At 37.7% G+C, this 27,133-nt stretch overlaps 1 protein-coding gene across 1 annotated transcript in view; it reads left to right on the top strand.

Moving 5' to 3' along the window:
- The window catches only part of LOC124113291 (von Willebrand factor A domain-containing protein 3B-like), a 464,410-nt gene extending 438,244 nt beyond the window's left edge, over positions 1-26,166 (top strand). The window contains exons 31-34 of the mRNA XM_046473587.2: positions 8,554-8,675; positions 14,512-14,770; positions 15,106-15,340; positions 25,301-26,166. Of these exons, the coding sequence (XP_046329543.2) occupies positions 8,554-8,675; positions 14,512-14,770; positions 15,106-15,340; positions 25,301-25,397 (713 nt within the window). The 3' untranslated portion in view covers positions 25,398-26,166. The remainder of the gene's footprint in view (positions 1-8,553; positions 8,676-14,511; positions 14,771-15,105; positions 15,341-25,300) is intronic.
- Positions 26,167-27,133: the final 967 nt, after the last annotated feature.

Genomic DNA, 27,133 nt, shown 5'->3' with positions numbered 1-27,133 from the left:
ATATTCTATACGAATATACAAAACTATCGGACCAAGGGCAACAGGTGGAGCTGTGTTGGATCCCCTCTCACATAGATATTCATGGAAATGAAAAAGCAGACTCACTGGCTAAGCTAGCTCTAGACAAAGCGGATTACAGCCTATTCCCTTTAGTAAACTAGAGATAAAAAGCAAAATCAAAGCCTCCATAGCAAAAAGATGGCAAGCCCAATGGGACGCAAGTAAGATCGGCAGATGGCTATACAAAATTCAACCCAAGGTCCAACAAAAGCCGAACTCATACTCAAATGAAAGGAAAATTGAAATTGCTATCTCACGCCTCAGACTCGGTCACAAAAAGCACTATGACAAGGTTTGTTCATCTTGCAATCAGGCTGAAACCATTGACCATGTGTTACTAGAATGTCAAGACCATGCCCCAGCCCGGGCTAGGTTAAAACAAGAATTACAGTTAGATCCGCTATCTGTAATAAATCTCCTAAAGCCAAGAGATGCAATAGCGAAGGCCAAACTAACTCTATATCTGAGAGATGGACAGCTGCTCGAACGTATATAAACAGAGCAGCCAAGGATAAAAATGAAATCATATCAATATATGAAAATAGAAATCATATCAATGCAAAAACAGAAATTATGTGAACACCGAACTCACAATAGATATGTGAACCCTTCTCACACACAGGAGTCCCAAAGAGGGACAGGTCAGCCGAAATTGCCTAGGCAGAAGGCGACCTCTTAGACACCTAATGCAACAGCAACAACATCACAGTCACATGAAGTGGTGGACATATCTAAAAATAGATAGAGGGAAGTCCAGCTGGAGAAATTACAGAGGCTGCAAAAGGGTATCAAGGTTGATGTTAGTTGGCTGACATTCAACTGCAGACAAGGACAACATATAATGAACACAGAATGAAGTGATGGTGATAATAGATGAAAATGTATATATGTATATAATGAATACTAGCTATAGGGGGTTATAAGTGGGTGGTACTTATGTGGCTATAACTCATTCAGAGTTAGTACCACCACCTGGCTACACAGACAAAAGTGCACCATTACCACAGGATCAAGCATGGAATGCATCCAATAACCCATACAATTGTCGGCCAAATGAACGTATTCATGGTGAAGTTGCTATTTCTACAAATTCAGATTGGTGCAAGCAGGGGGATAACCATGGCCTAGGTATTCCATACAGTGGTACATGCTCTGTTAAAGAAGTCAACAATGTTTTACTGAAAAGGGACAGGACTTTTCTTTCTCAAGTAATGAGAGGAGTGATGATCATATGAAGTTTAAGTGTGGTGTCGCTTTCACTGTCAAAACGGTTGAGCAACCACAAGAAGCTGAAAATGCTTGGGAAAAAATCATAGGATATTTCATTACCTGTTGATCTGCCCTTAAGTGATATCATGATGTACTACAGCATGCTGGTCCTAAAGTAGACTATGTTTTTGGAATATGTCTGTATTGTCACCAAGTAACATTGGACTTAAGATTGGACAAGTGGCAGGTTATAATAATAAAATTGTAATTGCTACTTATAAACAAATACTAGGTATCAATGCAGATCTTAACATCACCTTAATAACTCAACCAAGCACAGTGGAAACAGGAATACTTAGACCACAGTCACCTACTGTAATTAAACCATGTTCAGTAATTCAACCAAACGCAGCAGTAACATCTGAACAACCACCACCACCACATATTGTAACCCATCGGCAGTAGTGGTCTTGGCGAATAAATTCAGGAGCCAGCATTCAATACTTTCTCACATACCAGGAAGTGCAGATGCAGCTTTCCCAGCAAACTTTCCTGGAGCTCCTCCTAATGACTTGAAATGTTTTATATCCACTTTTTTTTATGCCATCTTTATCCTTAGATGTAGGTTTAGTTGTGTATCCACTACCACCACCAGTTAAAGTGAGAACCAAAGATGATATAATGAATCCCAATGCAGTTAATATATTGGTAATGGTATACCATTGTACAAGCTGTACCAATAAACAGTTACCAGACTTCTCAGGGGATGACAAACCTGTTGAGACTTTTGAGGTACATGTATATAATGACCCTGCAAGGTCAAGCTACAGCATTCACCGGGACATTTTCTCCACTGTTCATCACGTAATAATGTTCATGAATCACACAAACATGTAACTAAATGAGCAGAGGATAAAAAGTTTCTGATTTATATCCAAATATTGGTATTTGGTGGTTATGTTGAATTTCCGCAAATGAACTACAAGGGAGATAACTCATCGACCTCTTGTGAAACAACTGGTTTGAGTTGATTCTGAGAGGACCTCATATAGGTCATACTTGTTTCCAACAAGTATTTACATGAATGAAAACGAAACTTGTTATAGCGTTTATTGTCATGTTGATAAGTAGATTCAGACAATAACAAGCAACATTGATATCTAAACTTGCCAAAACATGGCATTTAAGAGATACATATTGATATTTGGTGGTTATATTGGATTTATGCAAATGACTGAGCATTCTATATGCATCCTTGGGTCTACTGTAATCACTGGGATCTACAAGCAACTCTTCTCATACAAATCCTCTGCCTGACCCATCGTTAAGATAAACAATCGATTAATGTTATAAACTGGATCAGATGCATGGCATTGACCTCTCTCGAGTTCACCAGGATGGTATAAATATCTTACACTTACTCTATCTGGAAGTTTTTGTTCTTTACCTCTTGTGGTGCTGAAGATTCAGAAGTCAAAGATTTCATTTAAATAGCATCGGATGGCTTCTTGACAGGTAATTTTGTTACTTCATTATTTATGGCTGATGAAACAGGTGATAAACTTATCAGCAATTCTGTTGATCTTAACTGATCTGATTTAATTTCAATCCCATATTGATACCAAACAAGCATTCAACAATGTTCAGTTAAATCTTTCAACAATAGCATGGCTACGATGAGCCTCCGTTTAGCCACACCTGATTGTAACATTGTGCTTTGGTTATAGTTTAGTTACAGGATCCACTTGAAATAACTTAGGCCATTTTAAGTGTCCATGTTTATATATGCACTCCAGTGCATTAGCAACTTCAGTTGAAACTTTTGAGGTTAATGGTTCAGCCTCTTTGTACAGACTAGCTTCTTCCACTATAGTATATGTTTTCCTTCTTACCTTATCATGTGGAAGAAACAAGAGGTCAGTCTGATGAACTTAATTAGTTATGGAAATATTAAACTTTTTCCTCGGTATCTATCATGGGATGGGTAAGTACGGGTATATTTGCCATATTGCTTGTTTTTTTAACCAAACTTAGCAAGATCTTTAGATACCTTAGCTCGTTTTTGTATTGCTCCTTTACCTTTCCAAATCGTCATGGGCTATAATAAATTTTATCCCTTATCAATTAATATTGATCTTTATTTAATACAGTAAACTACGTTTATAACGAACTCAAAGGGACAACTAATTTTAATTTGTTATATATGTTGCTCATTATAAGCATATGTACAACATATATACAGCAAATGGACGGGACCAAAAATAGTTTGTTATATCCGTCAGTTCGTGTTAGGGTGTTCGTTATAAACGTAGGTTACAATACAATGAAAAATGTGCATTTTGATAAATGTTTACATATGTATATAACAATGAGCAATTACAGACCAACAAAAGAAAAAATTGAAAAAGCTGTAGAAGTAACAACGCGTGTCGGTCTGACGTTAATTAATGAATAATTTGCACACTCGTATATGCAAGGGGCTGACATATGGTTCTCGGTAGGAAGTGACAACTTGGAGACTGACATTTAGTAAGTAATAAATATAAATGTAAACAGTAATTCATCAGCAGGATGGCAGACGGTCGATGTACACAAAAATGGGGATTAACAATTAGGATTAGCATCTTATAAATAACAGCAATACAGTGTTTCCAAGCATATGGTTATCTCCCAAAACCCCTACATCCCATTTCCCCTACAACCCAGTTCCCCTACAATTAGTTAAAACAACACGCGGCATTTACCTGTCTGGTATTATGAACTCACCTAAAGGAGAGATTAAGGTCTGGAGTAGAGGTAGTAGAAATGAAAGGGGTAGAGCTTTAGGGGACTAGGGGAATTTCTTTCTTTTTTAAATAATGTAAGTGTAATGAAAGATGCCTATATGATGAGAAAACAATTTTTTAAAATTACAAAAATAACAATAGGAAGAAACAATTATTACACTGAGATGGACGATTTACAGTTGAGATGGCTAGGTTTAGTATATAGATACTTGAATCTGACTAACATGACATCAACATGTCTGGGCTTCGCTATGTTGAGTTTGTTATGTCACAGAGAGGAAAGCCCCAAGTCCTTTTTGATGGTTATCTTCACACTAAGAACGTCGAGAGACTGACTTGCGTACACTGGTAGTGTGTCAAGTCCACATGTAGAGGAAGACTCACGACAGTAGGAACCGTGATAAGGAATGCTACAGAGGACACGTGGGTTGACGCAACGGACACCACACCAGATGTACCGAGAGCTGTCGCCTTCAACGACTACATCGTCACTACCTGGGTCGACCACGGAGCACAATTCCCCCTACCACTGTGGAACCATCACGGTGCAACAGGTCCCAGGACGAACAACAACCTGGAAGGCTTTCATAACCGACTCAACCGAGGTCTCCCTCACCGAAGGTGGAACAGGCAGAACAAGCTAAGGTTTTACAGCTCGACTTTGGAGCAGCTCCAAGAGGCAGGAAGAGAGTGTACAGAGAGGTGGAGAACCGTCTTGAATAGACGAGTTGAATAGAGAGGTGAAATCCCCAATGCAGTTTCTAGATACGGTTGGCCATTTCCTCAGGCTCGAATAAAGAGTGAATTGAACATTTGAGATGAAATTTATTATAATGTATTATGAATTTTGAAAAATGAACATTTTGTTATAATGTACATGTATTATGAATTTTGAAAATGAACATTTTATTATAATGTATTATGAATTTTGAAAAATGAACATTTTATTATAATGTATTATGAATTTTGAAAAATGAACATTTTATTATAATGTATTATGAAATTTGAATAATATCGTAATTGTAATTTAATATTTATCTCAATCTGTTCGTGTTTCTTGGGTTGTTCCATTGTATGAAATAGGTAATAGACTAGGGATTAGCAGTGCCACGGACCGTGAACTTTGTTGTCTTAAGCTGTAGGGGAAATGGGATGTAGGGGTTTTGGGAGGTTACCAAGCATATAGATGTCATGGCTCCAGGGTAATGAGCCTTTGCAATCAAATGTTCTTCAGACAATGGATGTCGTAAATCAGTAGCTATGACTATTTTTGACATATACGATCAACGGGATTGGGCAAAAGTTATCCAACTTAGGTGGCCCTTTCCCTATGGTATTTGTACAGACATTGATTATACATATATATACACATACATACACACATATATATACATACACACACATGTGTATATATGTATATATATATATATATATATATATATATATAGTAATAATTAAATAAGTGGAGTAAGATTGAACACAGTTTTAATAGGCTAGCGCTTTCAACTCGTACCACGTACGAGTCTCATCAGGCCATAACTGAATAACGGACATGAAGTAGTAACATATAGTTACGTGACGTCATAACATTTAGGAAACTATGACGTCACAATACCAAGGTGACAATGGACAAATAACTTACGCCTTTACATTTAACTTAGGCGGGTATTTATGAATGAAATGTTGCTCTTTTTGAAACAATGTAGGTTCATGATCAAAATTTAGCTTATATTGAGGGAAAACTAAAAAGTTGCCGCTTCTACATGTATCTGAATGTTCACTGAGTGGAATCATGCGGTTGTGTGGCTGCTTTATTTGTGAACGGTGAAGATTCATTCTTTTTAATTTAAGTTCTGTCTTTCCGATATACTTTTCATTGCATCCACTACGAACAATTAAGTAAATAACATTTCTAGTATCACGAGTCATATTTTGTTTTACAGTAAATTTAGTGTCCTTTGTAATTTGGACTGAACAGCCTTCAATTATACTGCTGCAAGTAAGGCAACATTTGTCACCGCACTTAGAAACCTGTGGAGTGATGACAACAGAATCAAATTTAGAACTTGTCAAAATCTTTCTAGGATTTTTGTGTTGTCTTTGGCTGTTGATAATTTTGTATTTGCTCAATATCTTCTCCAATATCTTCACACTTACATATAACACATATTTACACACACACACACACACTAACATATACAGACATAAACATACCCGTATATATTATGCTTACAGACAGAGGCAGACATACCCATGTATTCATATACATGCATGCTGTTTATATACTAATGTCGTAATTATTAATTAATAAAATATTCTATACTTATGACAAAGAGTGACTCGAATCTATTAGTCGACATTATATATTTTTTAACGCTGTTGAAGATGAGATCGACACTTTCAGCCAGAGATTCATCACCGTAGAGAATATTTTGTATTGTACACATAGCTCCAGCTTTTAAAATGTTCGAGAACATGATATTTCTGAGAATAGTGTAATTAGGACATTTAAGAAAGAAGTGTATGTTGTTTTCACATGGGTTTCCACAAGAGCAGGACAAAGTATCAGATAAATGAACTTTGAAGAGATCTGCATTAGGGAACTGCAAGAATGCCTTAGACCTGTATGTAACAAGCTCTTTGGTTGCCGGTTAAGATGTATGGAGGTGGAGCTGCAATGGTTGTTTTAATCATCTGTTTAAAATTTTACAATGATGTTACACTTCTGTATTCCGGGGGTAACTCATTCCATAGTTTGATTGAAGAAGGTATAAATGAATGTTGGTATGTAGTGGTTCGCTTATGCGGCATATTCATATTGTTCTTATTTCGTAACTCATATTTACTAATAGCTGATACTTTTGGTGGTAACGTGTCATGTAAATACGATGGACATAGATTATTAACAATACAATTTTTCTATTTTTTCTTCTATCAGATAGTGATTCCCATCCTGTCTCTCGATCTTGAGAATTTAGGGAGACCTGTTACTATACGAGCGGCTTTGAGTTGTATCATTTTAATTTTTTCGGAATTTTCTTAACTGCAGTTATCCCATACCTCTGAAGCATATTCTAATATCATTTTTTAATTTGAAGTTTACACGATATACAGCTTCTACATTGGACAAGAGGACAAGAGGACGTAAACACTGACGGACTATTCCACATTCCTGGGGAAACCCCTGGGAATACCTAGCACGAAAACATACATAAGCGTTCTTTCTGATCATTTAGAACCTTTGTTCTTGGTCTCAGCATTTCAGTATACATTGAGAATTGTCAGAGAGCGTGACTGCATGATTGTTCACGAATATCCCCGCTGTGGCCTATCCTAATGAACAAACGATGAAATGCTCATCTAAACTATCGTAGTATTGACTCAATTCGTGCCTAGGCTGATGTTGACCATCTCCAGCAATCTAAGAATTTACCTTAGTGTCTGTTTCGTCATAGGGTATTGTCACGTGTTTGAAAAGTTTGTGGTACTGTATTCTAAAGGTAGGCCAATTTACCTCAGTGTCTGTTTGATGCATCTTTATTCACCTTTCAATGATTGGCCAGTTGATCAATGATGACTAACACATGTAACCGCCACAGGTTCATTAACAATTTCGGAAATCTCTCCCGTCATGTTAATCATGTTGGCCATTTTGACGTCTTGTACTTGATGTAAATGTATTACGACTCGCTGTCATTGTGACTGACTTACTGAGGTAGTTCTTTACAGACCTTTCTCATCTAATGAGGATATGATTTGAACACAGCCACACATCTATACCATCCAATCAAGTTGTGCATCCATACGCCCATGTCACATCTCTTTTTGAGGAACTATTTTACTCCGTGATATAGCTGGTTGTTGTTTGTCTGTCAGAGTAAACATGAAGTCACACATACTAAATAAGATTGTATTTAGATCTTGGCCTACATCCTTTGAGGTAAGAAATTGTGATACAAAAATTATAAGAATTGACCTTCACTTTGTGTGAGTTCATTGGAGTATGAACCTTCATAGAGTGAGGGCAAGCTCCGACGTTCATACAATGTTAAATAGGCCTTATGAAAACGAGATAGATTTTAAACAGGGTTGGTCTGTCAAGTAAATATTTAACGGTTCGTAATAAACTAGTCCTGTAGTCCTTGCCACACTGCCCAATAGTTAAGGTATCACAAGGACTAGTAGAAATATACCCTTTTTTAAGGGTTTTGCTATATGTTATCATTATAAGGACTTGTGGGCTAAAACTATTAGTTTCTACCACTGTTATGACTTTTAAGAAGATTCAGAATTTTATTAGTTTTAGGTAGGTTATAGTTCATTATCAGGTTATATGATATGACCAGGCTATAGTGTACTCACACATATTATCAGGTTATTCCAAAATGGAGGTTATTTATGACATAGATTTATGCAAAGAAGACATGCCCCATCATCTAAACTACTACATATTATTTAGTGTTGATGAAGCTAGTACAACAGTTGATTCTGAATGCAGGGAGGACTGTGTTGAACTGCCAGGACTTCAGCTACATGGTGGTTGACAGTACTGGAGAAGCAGAGAGAATTTGGAGAGAAGACATCATTACAGAGTCAGATGATGCAAACCACATCATAAAAGTAAGTTGTAATCAGTTTTCTGCAAATTAGTTTGTTACCAGTTTAGTATAATCTTGGTGCTTTACCATAGTGTCACGTGAGAGTTCTACAAAGGGTGGCTGAAAGGTTCAGAGCCTAACAATGAAGGATGTATAACAGTTTGCATGTATTAAGTACAATACTTGTTATGCTAAAGGAAGCATTTGAACCAAATACACAACCAGGCAGTTTATTTCTGCAGGCATCAAAGTGACTAGCTATTCTCTGTTGATAAAAATGGACAAAAGTGGCTTGTAATATCTGGAATCAACTCAACTCCATTTTTTCCTGGTCATCAGGCTTACTTTCCACCTCATATAATCAGAACTCTCATCCATTACTGAATTAAGTGTATCAACTCCACCTCTGAATTCAGCTTTAGTAATGATTGCAAATGGGCTCATTAAATTCCAATTGATCAGCCCTTATAGATTTTGATCAATGTTTACTTTTGCCATAAGGTCACTTTACCCAGATAAGGAACATAGCCTACTTCGAATAACTAGCAAAGAGGATTTGTTCCAATCCTTTTTCACAAGAGGTTGTTTCAGAGCTCCAGTCATGATGCTCACAAATCAAATGATAAAGTTCTTCTTCAGAGAACTGACTAGTCCTGAGCAGCGAACAGAAAGCCTTCTGTTTCACTTTTCAGGCCAGCCAACCTCATCTAAGCGAAGGACTCTGACCTTCTCAACACACTGCATATAAACTTGATGCAGTGGTCGTTCAGATAGCCTTTCCTTGAAAAACTGAGTCTGGGCCGATTTGATATGGTTGACAATCATTTCTATACCGTCCAGCAGTACAGAACCATCAACAAAATCAACACTGACATTGAGATTATGTCCCACATCCTTGGCTCCTTTACGAAAACTGTGGAATGCCTTGTTTTCATCGTGAGTCTTGACATGCTTCACAAGAGGATCATCAGACAAATAAATGTGTTCAAAAGTGCACAAAACAATTTTATCAAGAAGAGCCCAAACGCTAATCAAACCATAATTAATTCTCCCATAAAGATTGGTAAATATAGAAATAAAGAAGTTTGTATTTATCATTTTCCATGATGCCCTCTTCATATTCTGGGTCGTACCATGGATGGACCTCTGTGTCAAAACTACAAGCATGGCGAAGACGGTAATAAAATGATCAAGCCACTCCATCATGCCGCTCAAGATACTGTGTTTGTGCCAAAGCTGGGCATCCACTGAAAATGTGTTGGGCAGTCTCCTTAAATTCATTACATAATCTACATTTCATATTTACATTTTGATGCAAAATCACACACTGACAGTTTCAAGTGGCAAAATCTGTCAAAATGTTATGACAGGGTATACAGTCAAGCCCCATTCTCTTGAACTCCTGGGCACCAGAGATATAGCTAGACTCATCCGTGGATCTACACATCCAACTTGACCTTATAAGAGAAAGCAAATGTACCACATTGTGCATGTTATGTATATAACATTTATACAATAAGAAACAAGAGGCCCATAGGGCCTGCATCGCTCACCTGCATATTTACACAATCATGACAAAATATATATTTGCATTGTACATGTATATAATACTGCAAATATTAACGTAATTTTGACTCTGTCAGCATTTAAAAGGGGTGGATGGCAAATCTGACAGCATGAACGTGTATTTCTCTAAATACAAATGTAGCATAAAGATCTGAACTGTTTCCATGTTATGATCCAGAATAAAACATATTAAAGATATTATTCTCTTCATAACAAACAAATGTATACAATGTATCTGTTTATTATAGGTTTGGGATAATATTGGTTTGCATGTTATGGTCAAGGTTCTAACTCCTTTGGGAGTACCGGACAGATGAACAGAAGGGCCAGTCCTGTTAGCATATGTGCACTCCTCTCATTATACTCTCAATTGTACATATGGTTATACGGTGGGGATCTTATCTGTGTCCAAGTTATAAACTCTTTTTGGCCCTGTCCCTCAGCCCCTGGGGGAAAATCAGCCCCTCCATTAGTACAATTGTGAATTCGCACCACCTGAGAATACTTCCAACCAAATATGGTTGATGTCCATCTCTTAGTTCCAGAGAAAAAGTCATTTAAAGCAATGTTGCCAAATTACCTTTTTAGCCCCACCCCTCAGTCCCCAGGGGGTAGGGTTCAGCCCCTCCATTTCTCCAATTTGAATCGCCACCATTGGAGAATGCTTCCAACCAAATATGGTTTATAACTATCTCTTAGTTCCAGAGAGGAGTGAGTGAGTGAGTGAGTGAGTTTGGTTTAATGCCGCTTTTAACAGTATTCCAGTTATATCACGGCGTGTCAGCTTAATGTGGGAGGAAAGCCCGAAGTGATGCAGGTCTCAGACGTTTACCCCTTCGGTGAAACCCACGAGCACGGGTATGGTGCTGACAAACCTAGAAACATAATTGGGATAGTTCCAGAGAGGAAGTTGTTTAAAGCAATATAGCCAAATTACCCCCTATTTGGCCACGTCCCTCAGCACCTTGGGGGGTCAGCCCCTCCATTTGTACAATTTTGAATCCTCAACACCTAGGGTTGATTCAGGGATATCTATCTCTTAGTTCCAGAGAAAAAGTCGTTTAAAGCAATATAGCTAAATTACCCCTATTTGGCCCTATTTGGGTCAGATCCACAATTTGTACAATTTTGAATCCCCACCACCTAGGGATGCTTCCAGTCAATTTTTTTTAATTTCCAATTAGTGGTTCAGAAGAAGTAGTCGTTTGAATAAATAATTGACGGACGGACGACTGATACCACGGTATGGCATAAGCTCACCTTGGTCCTTTTGACCCGGTTAGCTAATATAGAAGCACTTGTCACATCTACATTTATGCATCTATGTGTATTTCATCATCATTTTGAGTTCAACTGATCAGGGTTAGTTTTAACAGATATTTCTAACTCTGATACAGTAAGTTAAGATCGAGGCAATGTCATAGCGACTGATTTACGACACCCATTGTCTGAAGAACATTTAATTGCAAAGGCTCATTACCCTGGAGCCATGACATCTATATGCCTTGAAACACTTAATTGCTGTTATTTATAAGACTCTTATCCTAATTGTTAATCCCCATTTTTGTGTACATCGACCGTCTGCCATCCTGAACAAGATGTGCAAGTATGTCACTGATGAATTACTGTTTACATTTATATTTAATACTTACTAAATGTCAGGTGACCTCGGCTATATAAGCCTTGGTCCAGAGAGATTGAAAATAAGGAAAGAAGAAAGGTCTTACCCTTAGCCTAGCTAGGGTTAGGCTGGGTGCTCCGGGGCACCTAGACAACAACCACTACCACTATGTGCTGACCTGGCACATAGTGTCTTTTGTATGTATATATCTACATATATAAAGTAAAACTGTATATACCGCAAGCCATCGTCTCCAAGTTTTCACTTCCTACTGAGAACCATACGTCAGCCCCTTGCATATATACAAGTATGCAAATTATTCATTAATCAACGTCAGACCACACGCGTTGTTATTTTGGTGGAACTATCGGGTATGACAGACTTCTTAGTCTGTCCTTTCCTGTACCTCTTTGCAGCATGGCATATGGTTCACAATACTGTAGGAAGTGACAGTCTCTTATTAAAAGGATATACTACCTTCCTGAAGGACAATCACCAAGAACGAAGAAATGGCCTTTAACAAGATTGAAGAAAGAACAAGAACCTCTCCGATCAAGAACAAGTTTTCCGATCCCAAACCTTCCCTGCTCGAATATCTTCGCAACACTGCTAAGACTTCCCCTTCAAGATGTTGTTCCTGCACATGATCTAAGAAAAGAAGTATACACGCCTATCCCACAGAGACCCGACCACAGCCATCTTCATGCAGACCCTGCACAATAAAGAAACCGCCTCAGGGGCAACTACAAGAAGGACACTGTGTACAAGATATCTCATGGGGACTTACTAATTTGTGTTTACTTACATGGACTCAATCAAGGATATACATTGTGTGACTGTTGAATAGTGCAACCAGGTATATTTAATCAAAGCCAGTATGTTAATGCCAAATGTGTCTTTCCAAAATTCAGTTTTGTATATGTGCAATATACTCCAATTTTACATCTTTAGACATGCTAGATCTTTGAAGTTATTTTGTAGGGAATGTTTGAAATGTCTCCAGGCCACGCCAGACATATAGTTGCAGCTAGGGCCCAGACAAACCTAAGCTGTAGGGTTATCGAGTCACACCTTAAAGTTTGAGTCGTAATTTCAAAAATCTAAACGACAAAATTTGTCATTTGTTACAAGTTATTAATGTGCACAGTTTGGTACAAAATTGAATGTATTGTCTAGGACTTTGAATTCAGATTAGGGATATTCTAGGGTGAGCCACCCCCACACATATGTTTATTGTATGTCAGTATTAAGTAATTAACAGCACAGCAGTATTCAGCATTTCAGAGTTTTGATGTCGGAATTAAGGATTTTATTTTCTTGGGCATCGCACCCACAATATCTGGGCAAGCTCCGTCAAAGACATGGGAAGAGCACCCATTGTACTTAAAAGGGCAATAGAACCCACAAGTACCGTTTGAGTCGCACGATAAAGTTAGACTCCTGGTTTCAAATTTCTTTATGCGAACTATTTGCTGAGATGTTTAATTCGTTCTTTTTATGACATTACTCATTATCATTATTCGGTACTGAGTCGCACCGCCAAGCCAGACTCCTGAATTCAAAGAACCTCCATGATATATTTATTGAATCTGTGCAAAGCGGTAATAACCTTGTAGTGAAATTGCACATTACAAAGATCACTTGGTTAGTTTTCAATCTGGCACTAATCAAATTGGCTAGATGATCACTTTCATACCGTTATTGCATTGATATATTTGTTGCATGAGGATTTCATGTACGGTAACTGATTTTGTTCACATTTGCATGGTTGTTTTCGTTGGAGAAAAAGTTCACACAATTCAATTTGGACTCATGTAAGCTTGGGGTCCAAGCTTCACGTAACAGAGGGAAGTTGTCATAGCGACTGATTTACGACACCCATTGTCTGTAGAACATTTAATTGCAAAGGCTCATTACCCTGGAGCCATGACATCTATATGCCTTGAAACACTTAATTGCTGTTATTTATAAGACGCTAATCCTAATTGTTAATCCCCATTTTTGTGTACATCAACCGTCTGCCATCCTGAACGAGATGTGCAAGTTTGTCACTGATGAATTACTGTTTACATTTATATTTATTACTTACTAAATGTCAGGTGACCTCGGCTATTTAAGCCTTGGTCCAGAGAGATTATTTATATATATTGAAAAGAAAGGAAAAGAAGAAAGGTCTTACCCTTAGCCTAGCTAGGGTTAGGCTGGGTGCTCCGGGGCACCTAGACAACAACCACTACCACTATGTGCTGACCTGGCACATAGTGTCCTATGTATGTATATATCTACATGTATAAAGTAAAACTGTATATACCGCAAGCCATCGTCTCCAAGTTGTCATTTCCTACTGAGAACCATACGTCACCCCTTGCATATACGAGTATGCAAATTATTCATTAATCCACGTCAGACCACACGCGTTGTTAGCAACCAGGATTTCGTAAAGTTTAATTGACTACATCCAGGTGAAACCAGGGATAAATATAGTAATAGTTTGCCAGGACTGGACAGTGAGCTCGACACAACCAGTGATTTGACTTATCATTGTTAAAGACAACAGGGTCTGTATATAATGCAGTTTGAGGTCTGTCTTTGTTGATAATTTTACTACATAGGTGAGCTAAGAGTCAAGGCACATTATTTTGATCAATCAATTTCTCTGCTCCTATTTCAGGTTAATGACACTGTGGTTGGCCTACATCCAAAGTACAGTTTCAGCTATGCTCCTGCCTTCATCGTTGAGCTTCTTCCTCAACTGAAAGTACGCGTTCACTTTTATGACAACAAAATTGCTGTATTGCAACGTGATGAAGTATACAAGATCTCACAAGTTAAGTACAGACATGACGTGAGAGAGATACACAAGTGTGAAAATCAATGGGTTGGACAAGCAGTGGTGGCACGCCATTATCCAACAGGAGTCTATCGTATAGGTAATATTGGTTCTCACAAGTACAAATGTTGTTACAATATATTTATTGAGCACATCAAAGTTTAGCTTTAGGCTAATTCAGTAAAATATATGTGGAATTCACAAAACACATTACCCGGTAGATCATAATAATCAGTAAGCCTTAATATTTTGTACGATGCAATAAATTTGATATACACATTAACAGAAGCATTTCATGTGTATTTTGCAGACATGATGATACTGATGTTTTAGGATAAAAATCTGTATATAGTAATTCATCATACTCAATATATTCATAACTAAACATGCAACAGAAGAGCATAGGTGAATTATACTTTTACTTCTCTACTCTAGGCTCAGTTATTGAAAAGGTTCCTGCAAAGCCCAAATACAGGGTAGAGTGGTGTGATGGAACCAGCAGTATGCAGAGTCCAGTGCACATGTTTGGGGCCTTCACACGAAGACACAAGCTAACACTTGGGGAGAGGATACTGGCACTAAGAGATCATGAAGCACTGACCTACCTCCCTGGTCTGATTACTGGCATAGAAGGCAGTAACCTTAAAGTTCAGTTCTGTGATGGAGCAATGTGAGTGTTTAATGATTCCTCGTTGCCTCTCATCATCTAAGCTAGGTTTGAAATCTCACTTTATTTTCCTGTTGGCTTTTATCTAGGTTTAGACTTATTTCATCTAGGTGTTATTTATTACATTCAGAATATCAATAGCACAATAGTGATTCACAAGGATTACAGCTATAGTCGTCACCTAATACCTTCAAATACCTAGCCTAGTGGTTAAAGCGTTCACTCGTCATGCCGAAGACTTGGGTTCGATTCCCGACATGTGTACAATATTGTGAAGCCCATTTCTGGTGTCCCCTGCCGTGATATTGCTGGAATATTGCTTTATTTAAAAAGGGGCGTAAAACTATACTCACTCACTCACTCACTCATTCAAATACCCTACCTCTATTACACCATATCCTTAAATTCCTGTTTAGGCTGATACTCACACGATAATTTAAAAAAAAGTATTTCAACAGACGTCCTCTTCACTTCCAACATATCTCATAGTTGCAAGGAAACTCATATCCTTCGCAGAAAATGCAACTGCACATGCGCAAGACAGGAAACCTTCCCTTCTTTCCTGTGTATCCAGATGTAAAGAAGCAAAAGATTGTTCCTCACATTTGAACACTTTGGGTGTCTGTTTCACACTATAATCTTCCCTCACCTCATGTGATAGACAAGACAAGACTAGCTGAGGGCAGTCTAACAGTAGACCGGGGTTATAATAGAAAAGGGGGCGGTCGGGTAGTGGTTAAAGCATTCGCTCGTCACGCCGAAGACCCGGGTTCGATTCCCGACATGGGTACAATGTGTGAAGCCCATTTCTGGTGTCCCCCGCCGTGATATTGCTGGAATATTGCTAAAAGCGGCGTAAAAAAACTATACTCAGTCAGCCATATAATAGAAAAGACCGATCTGGTAATTTGTTTGACAACATATTGTTGGATAAGGCCTTCATCACCAAAGCCGACTTTGTGTGTGGTAAACATCAAGTCACTGGAGATGCCTAGATGCCAGCCATGTAGAGCACTTGAACGCCTAATTCAGGATGCAGTTATTGCAATGATCTCTCTATGGAAATGTTTGACTTTACAGTCCGTTTGACTCCAAATGAGAACAATAAATTGCAAAATAACTCGAAATCCAGAAAATTGTATGAAACATCAATACGGTACTTGTCCATGAATACCCTGTACCCAACAAAATCTGAATTTTGTTTAATTTAAGACCCATGACGGATGAAGTTCTTTAAGAAACTATCATGTAATTTTGTATAGAAATGTGTACATGACACGTAGGGGGACAAACCGTGGAAGGAACAGCGCAAGCACGGTCTGCACGTGCTACACAGTGACCGTGTTCATTCAATGACAAGATGCGCTACTCAGCAGATGTTAAACAGTTGATGTTGAATGTGTATGATTTCTCTAGAAGTAAAGCAGAAAGAGCAAAGCCTTTTTATGCAATTAATAAATTCTTGAAACGAGCTTCAAAAGCTCTTGGTATGTCCCCTCAGAAACTTAAAAATGTTGTTAATCGACGAGATACAAATAGTCAGGCCAAGGAGGTAGGGAACATGTCAAAACCACGCAGGGTTGATAAATTAGACAGTTTTCAGAGGGATCAAGTCAGACGTGCAATTGTTAAACTGCACTCAGAAAATAAGTACCTGTCCCTAAGAATTTTGAAGAAACACCTTGAAACTGACCATGATTTACGTGTTACAAAGTACAAACTATGGCAGCTGTTGCATACATATCAAGTATTAATATGCGCTTTCAAAAAAGCCACATCGTATCCTTTCAACAAATGCAGGTGAATAAACAGGTATAACAAACTTGGTCAATAAAAGTATGAAATTTGATATAAAACATCACTAGACATGATGATTTACCATTTCAAATGTATTCCCTGCTCTCAAAGTCATTGTTTTATATGCAGAGATTAAGATTACCGTGTGTATTTTCTCGTAAACTAAGCCGGAAATAGCAAATCAGCTGTGCACACGTTTCCTCTCAATCTACCAGTGACTCAGTTAAAAGGTACCCAATGATACAACTTCAAAAGAATTTTAATGCAATGTTCGGAAGAAATTGTGTCTGAAATTATTATTTTATCAGGAATAATATATTCCAATCGTGTTATTTTAGTTGCAGCTGCCACTATATATACTTAATATCATAAGAACCATAAGCATAACATTTTGGTACAGGTGATATGCAGGATATTTTTTTTAAAGTATGGAACAATTTGATAAGTCACTATAGGGGCTTCCCATGCTACAAGTATTTCTATTGCGAAAACGTTATGTTGACATTTAATAGTCAAACTGCCTCAAATATGAAGGTATCAAAGGTACAGCATTTATGATAAGTGTATCCATTCTCTTGCAACTAAAGGTCGTTACAAGGCATCAATAGCGGTAATCTGACAGTGGTTGTTGCAATTAACAGTGAGTTGTGCGATCTACCAAAATTATTATAAACATTATTATAATTATTGAATGAAATTTTGAATATAATTAATAAAATATATTGCAAACATTAATCCAGATAAACAATGAACAAGTTTTTTATAACCAGATAGATCTATTATAACAATAGGATTAAATTGCGTCAGATTTGTTGACCGGTTTCAAATGTTTTATTGTTTATCAAAATATTTTATCTTAAAAGGATGAAGTAATGGTTGACAATAGTTTTTGCAATAGTATTGCAATAACATCTCTCAACATCAATAGTTGTTTGCAATAGTTATTGATATCACAATAGTCATTTTGGCTCAATAGTCACCCCTACATCTGTCAGAACTAAATTGATGGCTACTCCGTCAAAACGTCATGCCAGGCATACCTCTCATGTAGACCACCTCTACATCACCTCAACTGAGTGAAGGGGCATTCACAAGGAAAATGAGGTCACAGCCTTTGGTTGAGAATGTTACACATTTATATGACTTGGCAGACTCTGTGAGCTGCAGGATAGAAGCACATCACATACTGGGGAAGCTGAACATACATGCAGATTAGATGCCCTATCCATGCACTGAGAGGGAATTTTCACCTGCACATTCCCCTTTGGGCTCTCCTGGACAGGGTACTGAGCAAAATAGAACACATGGGTTGCATGATCATACTCATAACTCCGGCATGACACAACAGGACTTGGTGCAACAGGACATGGTTTTCAAGATTACTACCCTTCCTACTGGAAGAACCCACTGGAGTGTTGCAATCTACTGTGCCAGCTGAAGTCCGACATACTATAGGGCAGCCTCAACAGCCTACATCTTTATGCATGGAAATTATCTTGACATAGATGCAAGTAATCGGCTACTCTTAATAAACTTCACAGAGTGGCAAGGTCTTGGAGACACATGGGACAAGTCCATCGAGTGGCAAAGGGGAAGAGGCTTATGAGACGTGGACATAACAATACCTATAATTGCTGAATTCTTGCTGTACCTCAGGAATCAACAAGAAATTCAGACATGGCACTTTTGAAGGTTATATATATACTCTTGCCTATGTCTTACAACACGATGGCCTCTATATGGGTACTCACCCAGTACTGGCCTTTGCACTTGAAATACCATGCACTTTCCAAAAACGGAATTTAACAATCGTACTGTCAGCATTGATGAAACCATCCTTAATAATGCTACATTACTAATAACTTCCAGGAAAACAGCATTCCTCCCAGCTATGGACGGTACATCCAGGATGTTGATTTACACTTACTGATATTTCCTGATTAACACACGCACAAGACTGGTGCCCAATATCTTCCAGGTCGCTATCAGAATTTATTGAAAAAAGATCAGTCATCGACAATTGACCCATTCGACCACAAGATACCTCCCTTAAGTAAAAGTGCAGATCATCCAGACATGCTACTTTATCCTGTCAGAATTCTGAGATAAATACATCACAGCTATTCAAAACCACAGAAAGCAGAGAAACACAAGCTTATGCAAGCCCTCATCAGAGAAAGGCATCACCAAGGCTACTGTGGCAGGATGGCTGAAGTCATCCATTACAGACAGCAAACGCCAAGCTCATGAAATAAGACCTGGCAACAAGTCTTGTGTCTTGGAACACAGTATCCATCAAACAAGTAGTGGCGAGCTGTCCCGCGATAAGACAGCCCATGTCTCCATGTATCCCTGCCCCCCTTCTTCTTACAGGTGAGGGGGTGAAGAATTCAGAATACCTCATGAACTCCAGGAAAGTTGGCCATTTGAAACTTAGTCTGCTTGAGTAAAGTGAGAAAATGACCAGCTAACATTGACGTCATAGATCGAAAGTATATAAGGTGATATATGGTATCTACATGATAGTATGGGACATATCAAAGTACTACTTCCGTAAGTGATGTCATATCACACCTCAGAACTGGAATAACATCAAATATACCTTCACTATCACTGAGGGCAAAAATGGAAGTGACGTCATAAGGAACATGTAGGATAATAGTCTAGAAGTGGTAAAACAAACGGAAGTGAAGTCATAGATGACATCAGGAACCAGAAGTGGCACCATGGCCAGAAATCATGACATAATAGGTCTTAGATACCACATTAAGTAAGGGGACGTCACAAATGCCTAATCTGGAAGATCTAGAACTAAATATTAGGCACATTATTTCCTCTCCGCCCAATAGGTATGCATGTATTTATGTATTCCTACTTCACAAAAGCCAACTGTTTAAGGATTCTAGATGCCAGACCCCACCAGTCCATCTGGTTTATATTGGTTATGCTATAATAGAGGTAGGGCATTCAACAGAATTATCAAACAATAGTTATGATTGTGTATAATTCCAAGAATACTACCGTTATTACAGAAATGAGGCCCTCCCTCCTCCCCAAATAATCTGCATTTAGTTGATGAGGGTTATGGCTTGAAAGAAGTTATGGTTTCCTGCCTTGCACATGCACAGTAGCATGTCCTGCGAAGGATAGGGTTTTCCTCACAACTATTAGACATGTTGGCATTGAAGAGGATGTCTGTTGAAAATTTAAGAAATTGCATAGCCTGATTCTCAGCCTAAACAGGAATTTAAGGCAATGATGTAAAAGAGGTAGTATTCTTACAATTATAAACAATAAGTATAATTGTTTGATATCTGCACTACTCACAATTTGCATTCATGGATATCTGGATGACTTCAAATCAGCAGATCCAGATCCCGACCTTCTCTGACAGCAGAGGGAACTAATGTGGGAGCCGCATGCATTTCTCAGCTTCCAAGTTCACCCTAAAGAATCACATCCAATCTATTCAGAACATCAAGGTTGTATTAGACACAATCTCAGACAGTTATAAATTGTTGGCGGATGATTCTGAATCAGGCACTGTCTCTCCAACCAATCTGCTAGATCCGACTCCGCAGGAGACCACAGCTCTGATCATTCTAACATTGGATGAACTCGTTGCATTCTTCACCTGAATTCACCCCTTTCCGTTACCCAGTCCATCTTTAGGTGAAATCTCAACTCCAACCTTCCTATGTCAATTCTGCCTGGATCATCAAGGGTTTACAGACTCTTTGGCTGATTAGGGGAAAGGTCACCATCTCATTGGGGGACAAAATCTCTTTCACACTTCTAGTACTGGAACAGCATCTCCACAAATGGGTAGACTCACGTCAGCATTGTCTGACACATTATCAGTGTACTGAATGTACTGGAAAACACCTTCCCATCCAAATGAAGGTCAGCCCACAGAGTTGATGTTCCATTCAGTGGCATTTCATCTTATACCCAAATAGTTGACGTAGTTATCATGATATAACATTTATACTAAGTTTTCCTATAATAATTAGATCCACATCAAGTGCTTTTATGAGTTATCATGGTGTAATATTTATACATCATTTCATATAATTATAGTTTAGCAAGTAATACTAATCATGGGGTAAAATGCACATATAAAATATCAGTAGTTTCAGTTATAGCTTTTTAGATAGATGCTAGCCTTAGGTAACGGGAGCGCATCTCCTAGACATACTATTCAATAAGACAAGAGTTATGTCTACATAGTTTAAAAGATTTGAAGCTTTTAGATAAATGCTAGCCTAAGGTATCAAGATCCCATCTTCCAGACAAAAGATATGTCTACATAGTCTTATAGATTACCTTGAACTATTTTATTTAAGTAAATCTGTCATCACCTATATTAGAATAACATTCAGCAATTACTTCAATTTAGACTCATTAAGTGTTAGCCCCCATACAAGCTTGTCTACAGTGCATTAAGGATTAGCCCCAATACAAGCTCGTCTATAGTGACACCATAATCTCTTTCAAAGCACCCAGTAAATATGTCAACAAAATTAGTGCCAGTCCAACAGGATTAACAGGATTAAGTATTCCCCTCTGTCTAGCCATTCATTAACCATAAGGCACAGCCCATCGTGTATCAACCAATCATGTTCCTTTTTATTGTTCTAATTTTTGTTAAATACACACAGAAGCAAAATGTTAAGCAGAAGGGGTTTGTTGCTCTAACCAAGCAGATCTCTCTCTCACAACCCAGGGGGTTGTACCGACTCTCTGTGGCACCCCAGCTATTTTCTAAGATATTGTAAATTTTTCATTTTTAATTGTTCTTGTAAATAAAATTGTAATTAGTCTCCTGTGACTCCGGTTCTTTGCTGATTATTTCCCCCAAGAAAACCAGCATGCCATTTGGAAGGTTTTGTTCCTCAGTACAGAACCATAATAGTTGCATGATCTAAACCATCTCTTTTACGATATTAAACTTTAATGAACCTTCATTATAATGATACATTGAGCTCGTTCTGTTTATTTTATTATTTGCATTTGAAATTAGCTGAATAACAATACCAAGAACACCACTAACATTGATTTGATAATATTTTACAGATTCTCATTGTATATTCCGTTAAATAACTACTACAGAAAGATACGCTGCTGATTTAGACTTTTGATTTGACATGATTTTAATACAGAAAAGACAGTAGTGGGTTGGCTTAACACTCGCAAATTTCACTTGCGGATGTTCAGTTTACAGAGCAGACCCTCTTGTAACAACATGTATTAAAACACCAACAATTACATGAGAGTTTGTTAAACAACATTTCCTTTACTTCATGACAATATCTAAAATTATAGTGATGAGTTGATATGGACAAATAAACAACTTTCATTTAAGACAAATTGTTGCTTTTGGATTGAAAACTATTTTGCATTTCATCGGTACAAAATTGCAGCAAACTGACTATAGAAAACAATTCAAGTAATGATTTCTTTCCACCTGAAAACGACAACTTGTAAAAAAGGCCCCAAATACAGCATTGTTTTGATTTAAACAAAATACCTTTCATTGTTTACTTATTGTCAAGAGCTTATAAAAAAATCACCTTTAAAAGACAAATAGAAAGCAACTTAAACTGTGATATATGCGACATTGTTTTCGTATTGTTTTTTTTTTTGTCTCAAATTGAAAAGTGATATCTGTTGGCATATTAGAACACAATAATCATTAATATTTATGTGAATTCATACAATTGCCATTATTTATTAGACTTGTGTTTATGAATTAATGTAACACAGTATATGTAGCATGGACATGGACAACACATACAGGTAAGGCATGTACATGTATTTCCATGTGAAACCGTAACACATTTAATTACAATGATTACTAGATTGTCATGCTCATCATATCCACAATACAATGATAAGCAAGATATTTAATAAAATGCTAATAAAAATGAGACACAATGAGTGAAAGTAACATTTTGCAGTAAAATTTTCACAGCAAATTTATTAAGATGTGACCAAATCTGAAATCTGACAGCCAGACAAGGGGTTATAGAATAAGACAATGTTTATTATCCAAAATCTTGAAAAGTATTAAGGTATGTTGAGGCATGGAAATTGACATCACAGTGAGATCTGTTTGACCATGGTGAAACAAATCACTGTTGGATACAGTAAATATGGCCAATGTCAATTACAAACTATTCATCTAGATACTAAAAGGAATATGTACTTACAATTTATCAGTTCACTTTTATAGTGTGTAATTTGAGGTAACTTCAGTGTGCACCAGCAAAATGATGCTACAGGCACTAAAACCGCCAGTTACGAGAAGAGATTCATGGGTACAGGTCAAGCCAGTGCTAGCTGTGACAGCGAGGTGAGAGTGTAGACACCAGCGAGAGCAAAAAACATGCCAGCTTGGTTAAGCAGCAGAATGAGGAAAAACGAGGCGGACATGGCATAGTGCACAAATTTAGAACTGGACTTTTGCATCTAGAGCTAAGAAAGCAGAGATTGAAAGCCCAAATATCATTTGCGTAGAACGAGGTTGCTAATTGGTACTGCAAGTTCACCCGGCACTGCCAAAGATGGCAGTTAAAGTAGTCGACAGGTACTTTTGTCAGAAAGCAGTAAATGAGTAACAGACAGAAAGGTACTTTCACGCCATATGGTCGGGACATTTGTAGACCTTACAACAACGTGGCAGCTTGAAATCTGCAGGGCTGTAAAATGATGCATTTGTGCTCTATCTGCAAGGGTTAGCACCCATCGTGAGTGTGTGTGACAACTCCATGTGGAGGACCAGGTCAATGGAGAGCAAGTACTCAGGACCCTGCAAGAAAAACTTTAAGATATCAAGATAATGCAATGGGCAGTCAGAGAAGGCTTTCACTGCAAGCTTGCGACCATTTACTTCCATATAACTTTGATAATAGTTTTGAAGGAGTAAAAGATGTTTTTCTCTTTATTTGATTGTGACAGAACTAAAAGTGTACAGTTGGTACAAACTGTAAATCACAGGTCGGCATTCATGACAAATAACATGCCAATAGTAACACTACAACAGAGAGAACAAGCTGTTGGTGTGATAGGTCAAGGATCAACGAATAACCAAGTTGCAAGGAGTTTTGGCTGTAGCTGCATGACAGTCACCAGGCTCATAGCCTGTTATAGGCCAACAGGGTGGTCAGGACACATGCCTTGGACTTGGACATTGCAGAACTGGCTAAGAGTCATGTTCACAGACAAGAGATGATTCAAGCTAGTGTCTACCGCCGACAAGGAGAACAAAAGTCACAACGTTGCATTCAAGACACTGGCGGTATTTTTAGTTTGGGGCAGCATCTGTGGCCAAGTCAAGACAGATATTGTGATTTTGGAAGTTAATATATCTGGTAAGCGTTGCATTGACTAAGTTCTCCTACCTTTCGTACTACCGCTTTTGATGCAACATACACCTGTCATACATCATGTCTTGGAAGAGATTTCATGCTAGCCAATAATCTCCTGTCTTACTCACCACAGGTCTTATCACTTCTAGAACGATTATGGGATCATATGGGTCATCAAATTGTAGCACGACCAGTTAGCCCTTATAACAAGGATCAGTTAGCACAATCCATCCAAAAATAATGACGTCGAATCCCATTTCTCATGATCAGACGCCTCACATCTTCACCCCATCGTCAAGTTAGTGCATTCATTTATGCCAGTGGTGGGCTTGCACAATATTGATTGACAATTGTGGCATTCAGAAGGATTAAAGTGAGTTACATGTGCAATTAGTGAACATATGACTGTCTTCCAAACTATGGATACAATACCTTCAGTTTTGTTCTCATTCACATCATAATGTAATGATGTTGTGAATTCATGTATTTTGACAATGAGAGTAGCATGTTTGATATTTGCCTTGTTCTGTTTTCAGGAACAAATAATGTTGTTTGGTAACATTTCTTTGGCTCTTCAAATTAGATGCTGGTGCAGATATTCTCTAAGAATTGCGTAAAATAATTGAGTGAAAACTGTGAAATATCAACAATGTCATGACATTCACTGTGTCACATTTTTTAAGGGACCAGGCATTGTTATTGATATATGTGTTTAGAACAGTGATAAACACAGAAAATAGGATATAAATTTTCTTTATTGATGACATTTCTGATGGTTCCCTGTGTTTTATTTCAGAATGAATGGTATTGTAGCAGAAGAAAGTTACTGGCTCAGTCTCACCTACTATGACAATGCTGTGTGCACCCAAAGAAGCCCCACATCTGTAATATGATCTGTACGACATTCTCTGCAACAAAAGAAATTATGGTGGGATAAAAGTGACCCTTCATTCTTGTATGTTAGAACTTCATATTTGATGGCAGTGTAGTTTAAAGCCATTCACTGATTAGTATGATAAAAGCAATTGCCTTCAACACTGCATAGTGTTAAGTTGGTTAGACCACTCATGACTTCTTATGACAATTAGAGTATAAGCATGTGATACCATTGATGAAGTATTAACTTTTCCTATATTTTAGCATATTTTAGAAGCCTATCAATTGTGATTAATTAAATTATAGGATTCTAACTTGAGATTCGATATCTTAGTCATTATTTAGTCATTAATAACTAAAATATGATAGTGCAATTGCCCATAAAATTCTAAGATCTATAACATCAAGCAATCATAAAACATGAGAGACAGAAGAAAATATATTTTGTTTACAAAACGTGAAAGAAGTATGGGGCAAAGTACAACTGTCATAGTCATTCATGATGTTATTAGGAGATTTTTATGACAAATGTCTGAATTCTTGCCTGATTAATTCGGGTGTGATTAACTCTGCTCTTGTAATAGGTTGATCTGAAATAACAAGATTTGTTGCCATTATGAAGTGCATCGTTATGTTGGGCACATTACTGTGATAGTTGTATCTTTTCTTAGTGAGTCCAGGTTGAGTAACAATTTATGCATTTTCCAGTGAGAATACCATAATCTACTTTTTTGTATGTTTCCTATTGAAGGGTGATCGGAAGGCAAATAAACATATTCAAGTTAACGTTCTTAATTGTTTTCTTACAAATTTGAGTAATGAGATCTTCCCCATACGATACCACAGCCCCCTGAAGCAGGATAGTAATATTACTGAAGCGCCGGACCCGTATTTATCATATAATGGGTGGGTTTCTCGGCAGGATAAAGCCAACGGATAAAAACGATATCCGTTGGGGTCATATGTGGATAGAGATGCAAATATCAAAGGTCGAGTAGGGACTACTTTCACTGTTTAGCCCTTGTCATTTGGCGATCGAGTCAGAATTAACCATCGGGAATGTGGAGAAACTACTGGGATACTTGCTATCATTATGAAAAGAACAGTCTAATATACTGAAAATCAGTGTCTAACTGTGACGTAACTAAGTCATTTTACAAGTTTTGGCAACGTTAGAGATATAAATTGCGAAACAATTTAGCGAGGGCACAAGCCAAGTGGGATCACTTAACATATCTGTTCTTGTAGATCTCTACAGCTTGGAACCTTTTCCACAAATTAAAGCAGTCGGATTTTGCCGAAATATGTTCGAATTATTACCTTGTTTCATTTTGTTGCTGTGTGTACATCTGACTGCACTTCATAACGTTATGACAGGACAGGCCGACTGTCTACGTCTGACTGTGGCCGTGACGTTTCATAGACTAGGGTAAGAGTATCTTCCCTTTGATAAAGGGCAGTTACTCTATCGGACAGACCGATGGATTGCCTCGTAAGGCAAGTAAAGACAATTTGTCAAGGCAATTGTTGTTTTGCATATATGTAGTTACGCCAGTGTATAAGAAACAGGTTTCTCTTGGAACTATATTGGCTACTGTCACTGTCCGATTGACACATCACTTACCCTCTGACATAATATATATATATTAATGCGTACATTCCAGGAAAAATTGCAATGTTGAGGTAATGTTTGTTAGTGCTCCGATCATGATAAACGCCAATGGTAGTATGTTTAAATGAACTTTAAAATGTT

The sequence above is a fragment of the Haliotis rufescens genome, unplaced genomic scaffold (assembly GCF_023055435.1).
Source record: "Haliotis rufescens isolate VD_foot unplaced genomic scaffold, xgHalRufe1.0.p SCAF_7, whole genome shotgun sequence".
NCBI lineage: Eukaryota > Metazoa > Mollusca > Gastropoda > Lepetellida > Haliotidae > Haliotis > Haliotis rufescens.
Note: the sequence above shows the minus strand (reverse complement) of the source record. Positions and strands in the feature narration are given on the sequence as shown.